This window comes from Pelodiscus sinensis, chromosome 1 (assembly GCF_052426305.1).
Source record: "Pelodiscus sinensis isolate ZL-2025 chromosome 1, ASM5242630v1, whole genome shotgun sequence".
In the NCBI taxonomy this organism is placed as follows: Eukaryota; Metazoa; Chordata; order Testudines; family Trionychidae; genus Pelodiscus; species Pelodiscus sinensis.
In genome coordinates, this window is record NC_143052.1 from 128,402,524 (window position 1) to 128,424,711 (window position 22,188).

General features: G+C 41.1%; 1 protein-coding gene across 1 annotated transcript in view; it reads left to right on the forward strand.

Moving 5' to 3' along the window:
* PRMT8 (protein arginine methyltransferase 8) overlaps nucleotides 1-20,721 on the forward strand; it is a 121,271-nt gene extending 100,550 nt beyond the window's left edge. Inside the window, exons 8-10 of the mRNA XM_006123033.5 lie at nucleotides 6,949-7,099; nucleotides 17,704-17,825; nucleotides 18,984-20,721. Of these exons, the coding sequence (XP_006123095.1) occupies nucleotides 6,949-7,099; nucleotides 17,704-17,825; nucleotides 18,984-19,067 (357 nt within the window). The 3' untranslated portion in view covers nucleotides 19,068-20,721. The remainder of the gene's footprint in view (nucleotides 1-6,948; nucleotides 7,100-17,703; nucleotides 17,826-18,983) is intronic.
* The last annotated feature ends 1,467 nt before the right edge of the window (nucleotides 20,722-22,188 follow it).

A 22,188-nucleotide genomic window follows, 5' to 3' on the forward strand; every position in this document is an offset into this window, starting at 1 on the left:
TTAAATAATTGCGGCTTCATTTAAATTTAAATGGCTGCCGCGCTAAGCCGACAAACAGCTGATCAGCTGTTTGTCGGCTCAGTGCGCTAGTCTGGACGCTCCCATGCCGACCTGAAAGCCCTTTATCGACCTCCCCGTTATGCCTCATAGGATGAGGTTTACCGGGGAGGTCGATAAAGGGCTTTCATGTTGGCGCAGAAGCGTTCAGACTAGTGCACTGAGCCAACAAACATCTGATCAGCTGTTTGTCGGCTCAGCGCAGCAGCCATTTAAACTTAAATGAAACCGCAATTATTTAAATCGCGGCTTCATTTCCCTTTGCCAAACAGACAAATCTACATGGCTCTGTCGATGGAGCCATGTAGTTTAGACATACCCTAAGGTACCTGTGCTTTTTCCTCTTTCCTCTTCTTTCGAAAGAGTTCCCTCTTCCCCGTCCACACACGCCTTTTTCCAAAAGAGCTCTTTCGCAAAAAGGCTTCTTCCTTGTAGAAAGAGGCTTACCAATGTCAGACACCCCTCTGTTCTTTTGATTTTCTTGTGAAAGAATGCAACTGAAGTGTGGATGTTCCTGAAGTTTTGTCAGAAAAATGGCCATTTTTCTGAAAAAACTCTGTAGTGTAGACATAGCCCCAGAGTCACAACTCTCCATAGCAGAATGGTATTAATTGCCTAGGTCTCTTGTATAGCAACAACCCCCAGGCTGTCTCTACATTGGTGCAATCTTGCACAAAAGCAGCCGTTTTTGTGCCAAAACTTGCTGCCTGTCTACACTGGCTGCAAGTTCTTGGGCAAGAACACTGACGTTCTAATGTATGAAATCAGTGCTTCTTGCGCAAGAACTATGGTGCTTCCACTCAGGAATAAGCCCTCTTGCGCAAGAGCTCTCCTAGAAGAGGCCAGTGTAGGCAGGCAACATGAATTTCTTGCACAAGAAAGCCCTATGGTTAAAATGGCCATCAGAGCTTTCTTGCACAAGAGAGCATCTACACTGCAATGGATGCTCTTGCGCAAAAGCACATGCCAGTGTAGATGCTCTCTTATGGAAGAGTTTTTGCACAAGAACTCTTCCGCAAAAGAGTTCTTCTGGAAGAAGCTGCCAGTGTAGATGTAGCCCCAGTGTAGATTTCCCCACTCTGAATTGATTCCCTACTGAATGGTAGCTATCTGGAATTGCAGACTTCCAGAGGGCTATTCCCACTTGCTTCTGCAGGGTCAAAGCAGGTCTCATTTGGGTCTTCTTGTGCCCCAAAGCAGGAGAAAGACATTTTCAAAATTCTAAGAAAGTGGCCTTGCTCATTCTGAAGTTTTGCAGCCACTGCTGATCATCCCATCTCTGCATCACAATGCAGTCCCACCAGTCTGTGCTTGTCTCACTGTGCCAGAATTGGCATACCCGGGTCCACAGGACTGGCTGGCAGCTGCGCTTGCATCAGCATCAGGGCTTGCCTGAGCAGCAATTCCATGCCAAACCAAGATTCATCCTTTTACGCTCTTGAAGTACTGCGTCATTAGGTGTACCACAGCACACATAAGTATCCGAATGGTTTGCTGCAAACTGGGATCTATGCTTGCGTTGCTCTGGCATCTGCGTGGGAAACCAGGGCACAAAAAATGTGAACACACTACTTCCTATTTATCTTATGCAAGGGGGGAGGGACTAGATGAGTGCATTATGGGACACTGCCAACATGAGCCCATAACCACCTGCTGCAGAGTTTTGGTCCCAGCAGGCACTGAGACCATAACTCAGGGTATGTCTACACTACCCCGCTAGTTCGAACTAGGGGGGTAATGTATGCATACCGAACTTGCTAATGAAGCCCGGGATTTGAATTTCCCGGGCTTCATTAGCATAAAGCCGGCACCGCCATTTTTAAAAGCCGGCTAGTGCGAACCCCGTGCCGCACGGCTACACGCGGCACGGACTAGATAGTTCGGATTAGGCTTCTAATCCGAACTATCTGTACGCCTCGTTCCTCGTTCGCACCTCGTCCACGGGGTTCACACTAGCCGGCTTTTAAAAATGGCGGCGCCGGCTTTATGCTAATGAAGCCTGGGAAATTCAAATCCCGGGCTTCATTAGCAAGTTCGGTATGCATACATTACCCCCCTAGTTCGAACTAGGGGGGTAGTGTAGACATACCCTCAGAATGCAAACCTGTGCACGGTGCATCACTCTGAGTCAACAGCAGGCTCCCTAACAGGGATGTGCTACTTCAGACTAAATTGGACTCTTCCCTGCAGTGAGGACAGGGACCTCCGACCTTGCAAAATCGGGTGCTCAGAAATCAACCATATTAAAGTTGATCTTAACTGGTAGTGTAGGCATGGCCTTAGACTTCAACCCGTATCCCAAGACAGGCCTGCTAGCTTGAGTTTAAAGCATCTGAGGTAAAGATCTGTGTGTGCACACAGGAGTAGAGCTATGAGCAACACTTAAGTTATACATAGAGTCAACTTCTGTGAACTTCCTGGAGTGGTCTTAAATTAAATATCTTATTTTCAAAACCTAAGGGATAGTAAGCTCTGCATCTATCTAACATTACAAATACTTCCTAACACTTTCTTCTGAGGAAGTCCACCACTTGCCTCTGTCACGAGGACCATGCCTTGGGAGCAGCCATCATCATGCATTCGACAGGGTTTACCAGATATTAAAATGAATAATGACTCCTCCTGGGAAAATAGTGTCCATACATGAGGGCAAGATTTAGTCCCCCAAGGAAATTTACGGCAGTGGTCCCCAACACAGTGCCTGTGGGTGCCATGGTGCCCGTGGGGGCATTTGTGTGCGCCCGCCAAGTGCTCGAGGCTGGCCTGGCCCTGGGCACGTGGCGCATGCGCGGTGCCGGAGCCAGCCCCAGGCACATGGCGCACGATGAGCGCCAGCCCTGGGAGTGCCGCGGATTGGCCGCCCGCGCTCTGGGCGCACGGCGTTTGCAGGGGGCGCCGGCCCCGGGCGCGTGGCACTTGCGGGGCGGAGCGCCGGCCCCAAGTGTGCGGCCCTTGGAGGGGGCACCGGCACCGGGCGCGCGGCTATGGGGGGGCCCCGGGGGGGCCCCGCCCCCCGGGAGCACAATTGTCCCCGCCCCCTGGCGCCCGGCGGGCAAACGGCCACGCCCCCTGGTGCCCGGCAACCTCTAATGGTTGGGGACCACTGTTTTACAGCATTTATTGCTTAGTTTAGCATGGCTCCTACTATCTAAGGGCCTGATTCTTCTACCCTTACATCGAGGAGCACCCTATCTACAGTAGTGCTATTGGAATCAATAGAACTAAGAGCTGAGTCAAGTACAGGGCATCCCTGCTATATATCCAAGATACTTTCTAAAAAATGTGGATGTATAGCGAAATGATGTAAAGCAGGGAATTTTTTCCCCCACAGCTAACCTCCATTGCGCAAATTGGGGAGGGGTTGCACAACGTAAGAGTGGGGAATGAGAGGACTTACAATGCATCAGTTCCTACAAGCGTCAAGGAGCCACAGACGCAGGTTCATTACCTGTCCTGCAGTATGACACTGCTGAAGAGGTTGCTGGCATGAGACACCAGTTGCACCCACGTTATGCTATTGAGCCTATCAGGAGACTAGCATGGAGGCAGGGTTGCCAAAGCTCTGAGAGAGCTGCACATTGTACCCTCAGTCTCTTCTTCTTTCCCTTTCCGCAACCTCTTCTCTACAGCCAGCCACACGGTCAGGAGCTGAAAGGGAGTCATTGCTGCATTGGAACGGAGATTCTAAGTACTCCCACACCCTTCACCCACTGTTGAGGTGACTTCTGCCACATGTGGCACAAACTAATCCTTCCACCCTCCTGAATATAACAACTGAGTGGGATGCACAGTGGGGGAGGTTCCTTATGCCGATGTTACCCTTTGTGCTTCTCCATAGGCTCCCAGCCACAATCTGGTCCTATGCATTTAGCTGCTGTGTTTATATCACTCTTAATATTTCTCATCTTAACACTTTATTACAATTAAGGGCTCTGTTTGGACCAGGTTTATGCTCAATTATGCCTGATTTTTGCATAATTTAGAGAGAAATGTGGAGGAGCATGACTTTTCCCTCTAATTTTATGCAAAATTAGCATTTAGCCACCTGGGATTTGACTGAGAAGCAAGAGCACACATCTAATAGAGGAATGCATGGCATCTGAACAGGGACTGAGTCAGTACTAAACCAAAATTGTACAAATTGATCAATACCATTTTTTTTAAATCTCCTTCTTTGCATAGCAAATTAAAGTATGGTTCTGTAATGAAAAAAAATGACTGTAAAAATGGCATCATCTTTTTTATGAGTATTTTTGTTCCAAATATATATTTCCAAAGACATTTTTACCGACTCGCTGGCAAACTAATTTTTGTATTGCTTTTGATTCTGTATAGCTCAGAGAGGGGGGAACAGGATCCTAAGTCTTTCAACAAAAAAAGTTTGCTAAATTCGAATCAGTTACATCCATGCAAATCCACTGAAGACAGTGGAACTGCAACTGTCATGGAAGGCTCAATTTGGCTTGCAAATCTTTGGCCAAGATTTTGAGAAGTGATTCATTATTTTGGGTGCCTAATTTGTGCCTATGTTTTGGGTCTCAGTGCTCAGCACTGCCTGTAAATCAGACACTAAAAAATTGAGGCATCCAAAATCACAATTTCTGTTGGTTGAAAGCCATCAGTACAGTGATCATGAGGGAGAAGGAAATCCCAAGTGGGTTGGCAGGGATAGCAGCTAAAAATTATTTTTACTTGTAGATTAATCATCTTTGGAAAGGCATTGTTAAGTGACAACCTCTGCAATGCTTTTTATGCAGAAATCACTTTTCAGAGAAGTACTGCTCTTCAAAGCACTCAGGCAGTTTTCATTTATACCACTTATAAACATGTGACAGAGAATTCAATGTCTCCACGTGGTAGATAGCAGTCCATGACCTTGGAAACTGAATACAACTGTTTTCATATGGTGTACTGTTCCTGAACAGTATTTCCAACACATCCCACAAAAACTAGAGCTCTGTTGGTAAAGATGCAGGCCATCTTACCCTTTGTTTTTATCCTTTTAGGGAAATCTATGAATTGTGCGGTCAAAGCAAAGAAATACATTTCTGAATTATAGCTGAGCCTGTCTTTCCCGTTTTTGTTACTATACCTTTCCTATGTTATTGCAGGTTCTTGCCAAAATATAGAATTGTATTCCAAATAAATGTGCTAGATTCTGACCTCCACTATACTGATATAAATCTGGAGAAACTCCACTTCAGTCAATCTAATTACTCCAGGTTTACACTGATGTAATGGAGAAGAGAATTTAACCCGTTTGTTTCCTTTTCAGACTTTGGTAGTATATAGCAAACTTTATGCCTCAGTATGCATGAACAGCTTCTGTCTTTTTTCTTTCTGTTTATGTTGGAATTGATTTTCCTCCTTTTGCTATGAAGAGCATGATATCTGGTTTATTTGACTCATTACCAAATTGTTGCACCTGACCACAAACAAAAGAGGAAGTGAAGGTGGATGTACTTACAGGGATATAATAATATGCACCATTAGAAATATAGAATTTCCCATACCATCAGATATGATAAATGGCTTACCAAGCCTTGTATCCTGCCTCTCACATTATCCAGGATTTGATAGGAAAACAATGAACATGCATAATGCACCATCCCGGCCAACTGTGCAATGCTATACATGCATGGGGAAAATTCATCCTGGTTCCTGAGGCAATCAGCTTATGCACTGAAGTGTGAGATCTGATTTGAGAATCTGCATAAGTACGCTACCTTGGAGATTGCATCTTCATAGTCCAATGCCACAGTCAAGCCACATTGGGACTCACTTACTTCCCTTCTGTGGTCTAAAAAAAATCCTTCACCTAAAATTTGGAATCCATTCTGTGATACAAGGTCGGAAAGCATGATTGGGGGGAAAGGGGCCATGTTGCCTCCTTTACGGAGAGTCTGTTTATTTAGCGCTACATAGCAAACCCATAGTCCCCTCTGTTAAGAGGATCCAAGAGTGAAAAAAGTTGCCCTTCTGAATCAACATTCATAGAAGAGGCCTTACATATCAGCAAATGTAACCATGCTGCTAAGTAGAAATTAGAGGCAGCAAAATTTGGGAAATCATCTTACCCACATCCCTGCCAGAGCTGGGTTGTTCATGACAATGTGTCCAGACATGGCCGAAGAAAATACATTTTAGAATTCAAATGAATATTCATGGAATATTTTCTGCATTATTCACTCAGCTATATATCTGTGTGCAGTTCTTACAAGTGATGAAAACTCCTTCCATCTCCTCTCAGGCCTGACCCAGGTAAACAGATGTGGTATGGCTTAATTTTCTTGCTGTCTCTGCTGCCAGCTTTCATGGCCCTGTCTCCATTTTTTTAAGTCTAAATTCTAATTTATTTCCAACCCTAAGGCTTGTACCCACTCCTAATTTATCATTAACTGTCCTCTGCCAGTTATGAAGGGTCAGATTCTGCCACTCTTACTCATGCTGAGTAATAAGTACAAGAGAGAGTAAGGGTCTTGCAATTGGGCCTTAAAGATTCCCCCTTCTACTTTTTCTATTTCAAAGCATATTTTCGTACCTTATTTCTCTCTAACTACTGCAATCCCCCAGGGAAAATTTCCTTTCACTGGTTGACCTCTCCATTGTTCTTTGCTAAGCTAGTGAGTTATTTGGCTGGCTGCCTGGTTGTAAGATCCCCCCTTCTGGGTCATTTGCTGATTTCATGGATGCTATTCTTCTCAAATATGCCATTGATTTCTTACAGAGCAATGGGCTGCTAGTAATCTATATTGCTGAACAATAAATAAAATGTTTAAATATATCACTCAACGTGTAAAACAGATATGCTCACCTAGTCTAGTCAACACAAATCAAGATATATACAGACTTCTGTTATGTAAATAGCTTATTCTTTTTTGCTCTATGCAGGAAGTGGATATTTACACAGTGAAGACTGAAGAGCTGGCATTTACATCCGCTTTCTGCCTCCAAATTCAGCGCAACGACTACATCCATGCCCTAGTCACCTATTTTAATATTGAATTTACAAAGTGCCACAAGAAAATGGGATTTTCCACAGGTGCGTTATATCTTTACTGCCACAACTCCATTGCATCATAATCCTGAAGGTGAGAATGTGAATCTTTTATTCACATCGATGAACAGATACTCACTGCAGTAGTCCTATTTTTGTGAACTGCTCACCAAAGTGAGTAAGTAGTTCATAGTCTTGCCTTAGCCAGTATAGCTTATTAAAAAAAAAAAAATCTAATGACTGAGGTTGTGTCTACACTGCAGAGTTTTTCCAAAAAAAAGGCTGTTTTTCCAGAAAAACTTCACTTATGTCCACACTGCAATTGTGTACTTTCAACAGAAAGTCGAAAGAATACAAGGGTTTTTCCGACAGTGGTAAACCTCTTTCTATGAGGAAGTAACCTTTTTCTGAAAGAGCTCTTTTGGAAAAAGGCATGTGTGGATGGGGAAGAGGGTTCTTTTTCTAAAGAAGAAGCCTCTAGGAAAAAGCACAGTTTCCCTGGTGGCCACTCCATCCATATTAATCACATCTTACATGTGAGATAGCGTCCAATCAATGTGGATGCTATCTTTCAAAAAAGCACATAGCTTTTTTCATGTGCTTTTGCAGTATGCATGCTCTCTTTCGAAAGAAGTATTTCTGGAAGATCTCTTCCGGAAAAGCTTCTTCCGAAAGAAGCCTGTAGTCTAGATGTAGCCTGTCTGACTGTATTTAAATGGACAGGATACCAAAATATCACTGGGCCAGAGTATCATTTGCCCCAAGACAAGATTATGAAGCTGTGGCAGGCCTTAAAGTGGATGTAACTTAAATGTTGTCAGAAAATTCCCACCCCACCAGAAATTTTTTTTTTTTTGTTGAAAAATCTAAAATCAAAATATTATGTTGAAAATCTGAACTTGACTATGAAATGTCAGAGTGGTATCTCATAGCAGTTATAGTAGAGTGCCTCACGTCCCCATTCTCCTCTATAGTGTGAATTCCCAGGTCTGACTAGAGCTCCCATGATGCACCAGGGTGTCATCATGGGACATGAAATCTGGCTCCATAGTGGAGGATAGCCATATGAATATACTGAAGAACAACTTCTATGAGGCACCTCAGTAATATAGCCAAATGAAAATATTTTGAAGAATTGTCAAAGTATTTGTTTTCAACTGAACTAATTTTTACTTTTTAGTTGTTTGTTTTTGAATTACAATAAAAAATGGATACTTATGAAAAAATATTTATTAACCCCCCCAATTTGTGACATTTTTTAACCTTGATATCAACCGGAGTAGTGTATAGGGCCCGTTTTGCAAATAAGAATGTGGTCCAATGATACAATTGATGAATGTTGGCAGAGAACCACTTATGTCAATAAAACTACACTGATTAGCTTTATTTAGGTATTTGGCACATCATTATTAAACATTTTTAAATGGTAGAAGAGGCTGACAATTGCCTAATAGATTTGAGCGTCTATGATTACATGCCTCCATCTATTCAGACACATCACGCTCCTCAGTTCAGGGAGCACAGACTATCAGATTACCTCAATCTTCTCTAAGGAACATTGGAGATGATTGGAACCCCCTGCATTCTCTCCCCGAAGCATCTGTGCTGGATCAGACTTCATTTGGCCCTAAAATGTTCCCATTTTGAAATTTTACCAGAGGCAAGCCAAACAGAGAAGAGATTAATGAAGCTCCTTTGGCGTGGATCTGGATTCTGGATCTAAACTCATGCATGCATGCACTCAGTGACATCCAACTAGTCACGTGGGTATGGGAAGCTTTCAAGGAAGCATTGCTACATAATTTAGCACTTGTCTACACACTACAGCAGGTTGAGATTTTTTGGTTGAAACATATATCCTCAGAAAATGCTGATTTGTAGAAACAAAAAGTGTTGGTTTCAACAAAGGATCGGTTTTGGCAAATGTTCCTCTCCAAAAACCTTTTGAAATAAATAATCATTTCAAAATTGTGGAAAAGTTGCATTATGATATTTTGTAAACAAAAAGGTTAATTTTTTCTCCAAAACAACTTTTTGGTTCAAAGTTGTAATTAAGTCATACTAAAGGAAGGTAAAATAACAAAACATTTGATATAAACATGGACTGTTTTTAAATTATGGAAATGACTTGATTTTGATTGGTGCAATAAAAAAATTGGATTGTCAGTTTGTGAAAACTTTAGAGATATTTACATTTCATCCCTTTTTAGGACAGCAAAATTATTCAAAATTATAACAGTTCTTACTTTAAGGGGAAAGTATTTCCCATCCAGCTGTGCTACACACATAAGTTGTACCACTTTCATTATAACAATATACTAAGCAGGTCAGTCTCCATTAGTGTAAAATATTAGTTTAAAGGTGCATATAGTGGCCTGTTCCCATAAAGAAGGGGGTATAAGTTCTCCTAATATAAGGCACATTTTTATTGGTATAAATACTTCCATACCAGGATTGTGTTAGTATATCTATTTCAGCTATCAAAAAAAAATCACACCATCTAAACCAAATTTGTGATACTGGTACTAAATCTGTGAGCAAACCAGACCTCAGCATCTTTCTCATTATCTCATGAGTCTGATTATGTTAATGTGATTTCAGAGAATGCATGATAGTAATACTGGAAGAAACTCAGTTTGGCTTGTCACAGACAGTTGCATTTTTACTATGAAGAGCATACTGAACACATATCATTGTCTCCAGCAGACAGCAATTTAAATCAACTTCTCTTAGCAGAAAGAGAGAAGAATAAGCAAGCAAAAAGACTCCTAAATTCTTATGTGTTTCTCATCTCTCTGTCTGGTCGCATTGACCCAGACTTGCCAATAAATACAAAGACTCGTTTAACAGGGGGGAAAATCTCTCTCTCTCTCTCTCTCTCTTTTTTGGTTTTCTTTTTATAAATAGCTCTTCTGGAATTACTGTGTTATCAGCTTTCAGTGAAATGGGATTGGGAGAGGGTTCTCTCTAAATACAGTGTCTTATGCAAGTCTTAAAAATATTTTTATTGTGTTAAAATATGTGTGAAAAATATTGCTATGGTTTATGAGATTCATTTGTTTGGAAAACCATCTTTCATATTTCTGTGGAACATTAGCTCTTCTCTCATACGGAGGTAAATAAGAAATGACTGGATTGAAACCAATAGTATTATATTAGGTAAAACCAATGTGACATCAGAATCAGTCCTCTTAATTTACAAGCACAGTATTTCAGCGTGGCAGAATCTGTGGATAATCCATGTAAGAAAAGTAAAGAACAGGAAAAGGGCATTTAGTTCTATATACCAGACTTTTGTTGTTGTGAATTTTCACCTTACATTCCTGTTCATTCATGCTCTTTGCTCCCATCCTTGGCTGGTAATTTATTCCCTGGAGCTGATTCTCCTCTCATACCAGTGTAACTCCATTAATTTCAGTTACTTCAGATTTACACTGATTTAAACATTGTATTTTAGTCCTACGGAAATGGAAGATTAAAATAAATGTGATGATGGAGGAAGTTAGAAGGTTTTTCATGCAAGATTTGATTGTTTTATTACCCATGAGATCATGGAGTCATGAGGAAGAAGTGGGTCTTAAAATGGTTACATATCTGAACAGATTCATGGAATCAATTAATTTAATGCCTGGGTCCACAATTTAGACCAGGGCCCCAATGTACTAGGTGTTGTATAAACATCTCAAGGCTTGTCTACATTGTCCTGCAGTTCAGCCTACAAAAGTGTGAACAGCAGTGGACACCAAAGTGCAACTCTGTAACTCCCATGTGAACAGTACAGATGTGAACTAAAAGGTTCCTATTTTGCATTAACTTTGTCCTCTTCAAAGTTTGCAACCACAGTGTCCAGAGGGGAGAGTTATAGATCTGCACATTAGTGTGCACTGCTTTTCATATCCCTGTAGTCTGAATTGTGGGGCAGTGTAGACACAACCTCACTGGGATCTGTCGGTACTACTGTGATTGGGACTAACAGACTGTTTCTGTTGTAAATTTTTACAACATAAATAGACAAGAGAAAAAAAGAGTGAAAGAAAGGAAGTATTCCTTTCACCAATTTTATAAATAGGCAACTGTCAGAGACACGCTGTTAAGTAATTTGCCCAAGAACTCAGCTGGCTGTCCTAATAAGGAATGTGTCCATGGAAATCATCAAGCAATGTAATACAAGGATATAAGAATCATGAAAGCAAGCTTGGGAAATAAAAAAATGTAGAGTAAAATTTTCAAAAGTGCACAATTGACTTAGGAATCCCATTTTCAAAAGTGACTTAGGAATATAAATATTAGTGAAATTCAGGGAGATTTAGGCTCTGAAGGCTGAGATGTGTGAAATCAATGGGAGTTAGGTGCCCAAATACATTTAATTGTCTGGGCTTAGGTAATTTTGAAAATTTTTCTCTCAGGTCTATACTAGGACCTTAGTCTGAAATTAAACCTCCAAAGCCGAATTTGTAAGCAATGCATCCACACTACCAAGCCCATTATTCCAGAATAAGGGGACGTGGAATTTGAGCTTTGTAGACCTAATTTTCATGAGAAATAACTCTATTCCCAAACTTGTAGTCTGAAATAGCGTTAGCGTGGCTACTCTGGTGCCACTAATTCAAACTAATTTGGGAGCTTCCTGGGGCTCTGAACACAAGGTAGCATATCCACATTAATGGAACCTGCCTCGCACTACATTCGATTCTTCCTCATAGTGAGGACATCGAGCTTCGAATTTATAAAATTAGGTGCCCAGAAGTTGAATTTAGTAAATTCAAAATAATCTCCTAGTGTAAACATGGCCTAAGAGAGAGTAAAGTGCAATAGCAGGAAATATTAAAACCCACCAGTATGGAATATGCTTGGTGAATCCTGTGAATGTTATGGGCTTTCAGGGCTGGCCTTACCATGAGGTGAACTGAGACAGCCGCCTCAGGTGCCAGACTGTAGGGGGCGCCACTAGGACCCAGGGTGTAGAAAATTGTGTCTGCTGCTGGTGCTGCGAGGGGGCATGGGGACGTCATTTGAGCTCCCTGCCTCAGGTGCCAAAATGTTGTGGGCTGGCCCTATGGGCTTTGGATCAAGGGCTAGTTGTGCAGCAGACTCTCTGAGGTAGAAGAATACAAAAAATAAAATGAAGTCAAAGTAGGTTTACAAGTGGTGGCTCAAAAGATCTGAAAATAAAAATTAAAAACCAAAGCCAAAACCGGTGGAAATGCAAAAGGGGAAGGGAAAGGAAAGGAAAGGAAAGGAAAGGGACAAACACATTCTGTTGAATTATCAGGGGGAAGTGAAGATATGGACAGTAGAATTACTAAAGGCCTGGTCCATCAATCCCTGAAAGCAAATGGCATTCTAATGGGGCAGGTTTGCAAGGTCAGGCCTCTAATGCTAGCCAAATGAGCAAAGGGAAATAAGAAGTATTTTCAAAAATATATTAATAGAAAGGAATCCCTGGGTAGAAAGAGGATCCATCAGTAAATTAAAAGGATGTGTGAATGAAATTAATAAAACAAAATGGTTGAGATATTGAATCATCTTAGAGGACATCCTGTAACAGATGAGCTTTGGATCACATATCTGCATCTAGATTTAGTCATTCAGTGTAAACTCTGGGAGCAGAAGAGAGTTCTAAATCTCTGAGAATATTCAGAGGCAGGTTACCCCAGTCATATCTTTCTTTTGCATTAAAAAATGGAACTCTTTGCTCAGAAGATTAAAGCAAAGCTAAACATTAAAGTGGGAAGTATGAGAGCAAAATCTGGTTTTATATCCTGCTGCTGTCTTTATGATGATTTCTAACCTATTTAGTCCTCTCCCAAATGTGATGAACAGTATTGAGAATTTTGAAAAAACATACCAGGCTGTAAATTAATTATAGCATAGAAGATTGCTCAGGCCTTGATGCCGAGGGAAATTCAGACAAATTGAGGGCATATTTTTGCATTTAAAGGACCAGCTAAATGTCTGAAATCCTTAGACGTAGAAACCCTATGTTCAGTTAATTGAAATACTTTTGCAGGGTTGATCCTTCACTTCTTCTGCAGGTAAGAAGTTATGGGGAATTATTCTGAAGGAGAATTATTTGTTTATTGTAGTTATGTTAGTTTGCCCATTTCTGGTAGCAAACATACTATACTTCTGTACTATCATAAAGGAAGACACAACCCCCAATCCAAAGAACTCACAATCTAAAACAGATATAGCAAAAGAACAGCTAGCCAAATGCGGTCATCAGTGCGGTCATCTCAGTTTACACCAGCTGAGGATTGTCCCAAAGTAGTTAAGGTAGAGACTAGCTCTGTCTTGCTGATTCAGTGGTTTTTGGCAAATGTATAAGATACTGAGCCATTGGCTTTAGTGATGTTACGCCAGCAGAGAATTGGGCCCACTGACTATCCCCTTTACTCCTGAATCTGCCAGTAGTAGTTGGGTGGATTCTTGTAAGCGTGGTCCTCAAGAATATGGAGAATTTATAAACTATTCAAGATTGGTGGGAATTTGTTTTCTCATAATGGGAAAATATTCAAGATTTTGTACATTTTTTCCTATTTAAAACTGAGACAAAGTCAAAAAGCTCAAAAATTGTTCACAAAGCAACGTATCTAATTTTGTTTTGTTTTGATTTATTTAAATATTTTGTTTAAAAATGTTGAGATATTTCATTTCGCTCAATCATTTTTCACATTTTTAAGTTATTAGCAGCTTCAGGGAGTCGCTGTGTTAGTCTGTACCTACAAAAACAATGAAGACTCCCCTGCACCCTAGAGTATGTCTACACTGCACTGCTATTTTGGGATAGAGGTATCCTGAAATAGCTACCCCATATCCCAGGAATGCGCCCTTTATTTTGAAATATTTTTGAAATATATTGAAATATTTTTCAAAATAACGGACTATTTTACCATCCCGGTAAATCTTGTTGCATGAGGGTTAAGGAATGGCTCGTAATAGTGCTTTATTTTGAAATTTGGTGCCGTGTAGATACACCAAATTTTGAAATAGCCTATTTTGAAGTAAAATGTTTAAAAAAAGATACGCAATTTGCGTAGCACAAATTGTGTATCTTATTTCGGGTTTTGGGTGCAGTGTAGATGCACCCTTACAGACTAACAGATTTATTAGGGCATAAGTTACAGAAGCAGGGGTATATATAAGAAAGAAGTTGCTTGTGTTAATGAGGGTGGAAGTGGGTTATTCACAGCATTTGGTGTGGGCATGTGAATACGAGAGAGGAAATTGTCTTTGTAATACATTAACCAGTTGAGATCCTTATTCATTTCTATGTTGATAGTGCTGAATTTGCAAATGAATTCCAGTTCAGCTGTCTCAAATCTGAAAGTAGTCCTCCTTCTAAAAAAGAATTTCAAACCCTAATGAAGTGGATTTTATCCACAAAAGATTATGCCCTAATAAATCTGTTAGACTCTAAGGCCATGTCGACACTAGAAGATTATTTTGAATTTGCTAAGTTCAACTTCTTGGCACCCAATTTTACAAATTCAAAGTTGCGTGTCCTCACAATGGGGAAGAATTGAATGTAGTCCTAGGCAGGCTCTGTTAATGTGGATGCTCTACCTTGGACTCAGAGCCCCAAGAAGCACTCTGGGGAGCTGAGGGAGGCCTCCCAGAGGCCAAATAGTTTGAATTAGTGGCACCAAAGTGTCCACACTAACATTATTTTGGACTCGCAAGTTCAGGAATAGCATTATTCCTTGAGAAAATAGGACTACAGAGTTCAAATTCCATGGTCCCTTATTCTGGAATAATGGGCTTGGTAGGGTGGATGCACTGTTTATAAATTCAACCTTGGGGATCTAATTTCAGACTAAGGTCCTGGGCTACGTCTAGACTGGCATGATTTTCTGCAAATGCTTTTAACGGAAAAGTTTTTCCATTACAAGCATTTGCGGAAAAACGCGTCTAGATTGGCACAGACGCTTTAGCACAAAAGCACTTTTTGCAGAAAAGCGTCCGTGCCAATCTAGACACGGTTTTGCGCAAGAAAGCCCCAATTACCATTTTTGCCATCAGGGTTTTTTTGTGCAAAACAGTTTTTAGCTGTCTACACTGGACCTCTTGCACAAATACATTTGCGCCAGAGGGCTTTTTCCCGAACGGGAGCAGCATAGTATTTGCGGAAGAACACTGACAATCTTACATTAGATCGTCAGTGTTCTTGCGCAAATTCAAGCGGACAGTGTAGACAGCTGGCAAGTTTTTCCGCAAAAGCAGTCTCTTTTGCGGAAAAACTTGCCAGTCCAGACGCAGCCCTAGTGTAGACCAGGCCTAAGGTGCCACAGGACTGCTTGTAATAATTAGCTTAAATTTCAAAACTTAAATTTCAAAACTAAAACTATTTTCAAACCAGGAAACCAAATTTGTTTCATTTAGAAAATGCCAAAACAGGACATCTAGACAATTGCAGATTTCCCCTCCCCCCAACGTTTTCTGACTCGAGTAAGTTGCCTTTACTGTGCTAAATAAACATTTTTCGATGGAAAGAAATATCACTGAGTATTTCCTGAACAACTCTAGTGGCTATGCAGTCCAGATCAGAAAGGGCAACCCATGCATAGGGGATAGAGCCTCATGCAAGAAAAATAGACCAAGATCACACTGAGGCTGGAGTTGTTGATGTCACATTCCTAAGGCCTGTTTCTCAAAATAGCCACCTTGAAGGCTTGTCTCTGAAGACTTTTCAGGTTACTTATGAAATCAGAGGCAGCAAATAAGCAAAATATTTACATATATTTTTTCAAAAAAATCAGTTGAACCTAGTTTAATTTGGTAATGATTTCCATTGGAAGCTGGGAGTTCTAGATAGCACCCAGAGAAATGCAGTGTCGTTCAGGTTTTAGGAAACTTGTCTGATAGTCAAAGGAAGTGGGTTCTTGTCTTAGTTCTGTCATTGGCTCACTATATGACCTTGGAAAGTCACTCAGGGCTTAAGTCGGGGCAGGCAAGAGGTGGCTCGCGGGCTGCATCTGACCTGCCAAGCCACTGGATCCGGCGTGTGGCCACCTCACGGGCACTCTTACTATGTAGCAGCTGCTGCTTTAAAAGCTGGCTCTCCATGCTCTGAACACTGGGGAGGAACTGGGAGGCTTTCCCCCTAGCAAAATCCCTTAGCTCCCATTTGCCAGTTTCCAGCTAATAGGAGCTAAGAAATTTTGCTGGAGGAAGGGGCAAAGCGAAGCTTCCTCTGCCCCTCATTTCCCCCTCCCCATGATGGAGCAGAACCATGTGGAACAGCCAGTCCAGCAGACAGGCATGGAGCCTGTCTCAGGTTCTGCAGGGCTCCTGGCTGGGAGCTGCCTAGGTAAGTGTCTCTTAGCCAGAGCCTACCTCTGGCACCACACCTTCTCTCTCCCCACAACTTCCTGTCCCAGGTCATCACCTAAACCCTCTGTAACCCCTCTCTCCATCTCCTCCAAGTCATGACTCCCTCCCAGACCCTACACTCCCTTCTACATGCCTCCCCCAGGCCAGAATCCTCTCCTGCACCCATAGCCCATTCTGGACCCTGCCCCCCCGAGCCTCTGCCCCAGATCATAACCCCCTCCTCCATCCAGACTCCCTCTCAGACCCCACACCTCCTCCTCCACCCCAGTCCTCTATCCCAAGCTACTTTCTATACTCCACCTGCTGTCCCTGATGATCCCGCACCCTCTCCACAAAATGCAGCCCTTGACCACTTACCAAAATCTTAGAGTGCCCCCCCATTTAAAATTATTGCCCACCCCAGCTTAAGTTGATGTAACCTACCTTGCACAGGCGTATAAAAAAGCCCTATCTGCAAGCAACATTAGTTAAAGACCAATTTAAAAACAGTGTCTACACCATACTACGTCAGTGAGAAATGCTCTCCTGCCAACATAGCTTCCACCACTTGTTTAGGTGGACTAATTAAGCTGATGGGAGAGCTTGCCTGTCAGCATAGCATGCCTTCACCAGACACACTGTATCTGCATCGATGCAGCAAGATATTGAAGACAAGCCCTTAGCCCACAAATTGTATAATGATACAGGCAGTCCCCGGGTTACGTACAAGATAGGGACTGTAGGTTTGTTCTTAAGTTGAATTTGTATGTAAGTCGGAACTGGTACATATTGTAGGGGAAACTCTAGCCAAACATTTCTCCAGAGCTCAGTTTTATTCTCCCACACCTCACTTCCCTCAGTCCTTTATTCTCAAGCTGAGGTGTCTGCTGAGAAAAGCCGCTCCGCGTCTCCCTGGTCTGCTGGAGGGAGAGGGGGGGGCGCTAGCTTCGCGTCTCCCTGGTCTGCTGGGGGGAAGCAGCTAGTGCAGGGTTGCCTCACCCTGTTTGTAAGTAGGGATCTGATGTAAGTCGGATCCATGTAACCCGGGGACTGCCTGTACTTACCTTTCTTGTAAGTGCTCTGAGATCTTTAAGTAAAAGGCACTGTAAGTAATGCCTGTTTCACTTCTGATTAACAGCAATGTAAATCTGGAGTAAGTCTGCTGAAGTCAGTGAAATTACACTACCGTAAGTAGGATCTGTACAAGTGTTATGATAGATTGTGAATTGAAATCAGCTATGAGAAGAGAATTTTTCCCGCTTTTTCAGAGTCAAATGTTCTATTCATCGGACAGCCATAAATGCCTTTTCATATAAATGCCAATATCTGTTTTGTAGCCCCTGATGCTCCATATACCCACTGGAAGCAAACTGTCTTCTACTTAGAGGATTACCTAACTGTGAGAAGAGGTGAAGAAATCTATGGATCTATATCCATGAAACCAAATGCAAAAAATGTGGTAGGTCAGCTACCTTGGTTTTAATTTGTAGTTGTAATGCTCCCTGTACTATTGCAAGAGTAAACAGAGTGAGCTTGTTAGAGTCTGAACTTAAGTTTGGTCACGGGAAGTCTGTTCACAACCTCATTGAAATTAGATGCAAATAACTATGTTAATGCAATATTAATGTTACACTGTTAAAATTGTAAAGCAGTCAGGGTGGGTGAAAAAGAAAGGTTTCTAATACAGAGTTAGGTCAGTTGTACAAAGTATCATGTATGTTTTCTGGCTCTGACTTTGTGACATAAAAAGGAAGGGCGTGTTTCTATTGCCATCAAAATCAATAATATTCCTGTGGTTTTCAGTGGTGGATGATCAGGCGTAATTACTTAAGTTACACATTTGGAGCTATATTTTCAAAAGAACTGAGATCCTGGCTGCTCCCTGTTAGGCACCTATGCAAGGGCTTACATATTTACAGATGCACTCAGCTCGAATATAGGCAGCTAACTTAAATTGTTAGGGTCTCAAATAATTTCAGCAGCCAGCAGTTCGTGTTCTTCTCAATGGCAGCTGTTAGCTGCTGAATACTTTTGTAGTTCTTCCATATCAGCTGGGGGCCAATCTGGGAGCTGAGGTTTGTTTGAAAATCTGGCTAGAGTTGCGTATGCTGAACTCTTTTGAAAATGTGACCCTTACAGACTAATTCAAACTGAGCCAAGTGAATTGAAAGACTCACATTTACTTCAGTGGGTGGGGCGAGTCCATGATAGGGCTAGTCAAAATTTTTCCATCAAAACCATTTTTTGAAGGAAAAATCTGAATTTTGTTTGGAAATGGATTCACCTAAATTTGAAAACCCCCTCTTATTCCAGAATAAGTGTTTCTGCATGGGGATTTATACCTGTTTCAGAGTAGCTATTCTAAAACTGCTATTTTGGTAAATTTTCAACAAGCCTATAAAGAAGCCTCTGAGAAGAATGTACAAAGCTTCCATAGCTGTAGTTACACAACAAATGTTGTTGGGCCATTTATTCTGATACTGAATTGCTAACAAAAGCACTGTGGGCATGTCTTTCTGAGTCTGTGCTTGTTCTTAGGTTAAGTACAGATAATCAAATTTACACACAAAACCACGTATAGTCTTACTTATGTGTTACATCTAAATCTTCGTTACAGCGTGACCTGGATTTCACAGTAGATTTGGATTTTAAAGGACAGCTGTGCGAAACATCTGTATCTAATGACTACAAAATGCGCTAGCACAACAACCTCGTGGGAGATGGAGAGGAGAATTGCATCAAATCTTGATCCACTGCACTTCAAGCTAGAAACAATTGTTTGCAGGTCTATTATATTAGACCATAGAAAGTGTACTCTGGTGGCAAGTTGGTAACCTGATCCCTCCTGCTGGTGGCACATGGAGATGGCATCCTGCTATGAATGTACAGTATACAGAACCATAACTTTTGTCACTTATATAGGCAAAATAAGTGAACAGTCTTCAGTGCTCTGGTTAATTTTAGGATGACAGAAGATGTATAATCAAATTGTATTACTGTGAATTTCTGGTTCTTCCAAGCTTTGCATGCTACAGGCAATTAGGACAATTACCTTGAAAAAAGAAGACCACTGAGACACATTGTCATGATAGCATTACTGAGATTATAGTCAGTATAAACATATTATAAATATATTATAAATATGAAACTATGTTGTACATCAGAAGGATTCTATTGCTTCATAATCAAAATTTGTTTTGTGATTAGATTTTTCTTCCCATTAGGCAACAATAGAAAGTTAACAGTACTAGCTCTGATATTAATCTATCTAGGCAGATGCTCCAATTGTCATTCACTGCCCTCCTCTGTAGCTTTGGGGAATATTCCATATTGATTGTTAGTGTGAGCTAGAAGGTAACCGAAAATCAGCAGCTATGTTCTAGGGTACCAGTTGGAAAACATAAAATATCTTTTACTTTCGTGTTGATTTCTATACCATTCAGACAGACAGACATTTGCCAGTTATTTAAAAAAAACAGGTTTAACTTTTCATCATTTGGGAACATTTTGTGATGAATGATTATGGTGGGATTTTGCATGAGATGCTTTTAAATCTGATATACATTATGTGAATGTGAGGAGTGAGAAGCCTTTAAAATGGTAGATTAATCATGCTTTTTTGGCCATGTCACATCTCAGTTTACCTCTCAGCCACCATCTTACTACAAAATCATTTTAGTTCTGAATAAACAGGGGTTGGGGTTTACTCTTGATGGTGTTGGACAGGTCACTTTAAAGTACAAATGTTAGTCTTAAAAGTGCAGTGATAACCTTTGATGAAATAAGGTAATGTTTATTTTTTAAAATTGTGGTTTCTGATATTATGAAGATGTCTGTAGCTTCCCCGTTCCACTTATTTTAAGTATATTCCACTTATAGTAAAATGTTAACTGTTTATATTCCTTGAGATGTATGTATCACTTTTTTTTAACTACATATACACATATTGGGCATTTACTCACAAGTAATTTATTACATTGTTGCATCATTGTCTTCATCGTATGTCTTCTGGCCATCAAAGGTATTAGGCACAAAAATATGTTCGTGTCATGTACTTATTAAAATTGACTAGCTTTCTGTCTAAGCTAATTTCTTTATCAGCTGCAGCTGCAAATGAAACAGGCTAGAAGTTGTGAAAAACTAACAGTGCTAACGGTGTAAGCTTGTCCGTAAGCTTTTCTTAGGTTCCCGTCTGCTCAGTGTAAAAATTGTCTGCATTTAACCTTTTAGACACATTTCTATTGTTTTTGACTTCATCTGAGAGATGTACAGTACTTTCATTTTCTTATGGTCTAAAGATGATTATCTTGGGATCATGGTACATGGCATCTATGTAGAATGAAATTAAACTGTAATTTGGCAGTAAAACAAATTGTTCACTGTTCAGTTAATTATGATTCCTTTAAAAAAATTGATGGCTTTCTTTCAGCCAGGTGTTGATGTCTTTACTCACACTTGGGTAGCACCTGTACCAAGGTTATCCACCCCTTTAAAGAGCAGGGAGGCTGGGGAGCAGCTAGCCTGATTTTGGAGAGGCAGCCAGATTATCCAATTCAGCATGGAAGCATCAGGTGATTAGGTGATGATTCCTAGGTAGGAGATATAGATGAGGAGCTCAGGCTCAGCTCCATAAGGGAATTACAGGAGAACATCTCCTGTAACTTCAGTAGAGGACTGTGAGGGTTTGATATGCCTTGTGGATGCCTGTAGTTGAGTGGAGGCCTTGACCACTAAACTGCCAGAGATTAGAGGTTTGGTAACAGGACTGTTAGTTTATGTTTCTTAACTATGTTATTTTTATGTTTCCACACATTTCCTTTTTTGTGTTGGGCAATACACAGATCCCTGAGGCCAGGGCTATGAACTGATCGGGGTATGGCCAATTATTTTCCCCAGGTTGGTTATTGAAACCACCAGCCGATAGATCCTTTCTCCATTTCAGGGGGGCCACTCATGGAATCATACTTCCAAAGGTGTGGAAAGAAACCAGTCTGTTCCTCTTTCCCCAACGTATATTGAGATGCACCCACTATTACACAAATAACCTCTGTGCTGACTCTGGTTGACCAGGAAAATATTTGCTCAGATTGTTTACTTTGTCAGCGCTTTGGTTCAGATCCTCAAAGGAGTTTAGAGGCCTAACTTCCTTTGATTTCAATGGGAGTTAAGCCTCTAAGTACCTTTGAGGATTTGGTCCTTTGTGAATGGTCATTGGCACCTGCTATTGCTACAGAAAGCAGCAACAACTTGTTAAAAAATAGGAAAACCACAAAAATCAACAGGAGAATTCACAAGCAGGAGAATTCACCTGAAACAATTTTAGTATTTACGTTTTGAAATAGACTAAGTTTCAAGTTGCTGGTGTTGCTAATAGCATTTTAATCCACTAATAAGAAAAATTCTCTATTCCTTGAGCATGTGATGTTGCCGTTTGGCAGAACACGAGAATAGAAATAGCTGGGAAGACTTAATCATAGCAGCGCCATCAACCATTGCTCAAAATGAGATTTAAAAAAAATGAGGTATGCTCCCCTTTCAGCTCACGTGCTTTAGCTAGCAGCAGTGAACTATGTGGCGCTATTCAAGCACTGCTACGACATGAAAGCTTGCTATTCACTGAAGTCAATGGCAAAATTCCCATTCAGCATCTCAGGGTTTGGCCTTTAATGGTTTTCTCATCTAGTAATGGCAAGGGTGATGGTAAGGCTCCCAGTAAACTGAACAGAGCTAGTGATATGCTCTTTCCCCAAACACATTTTAAGGGTACTGAGCACTTATGGCCCTATTCTTCACAGTGCTGAGAACCATCCATGACATGCTAA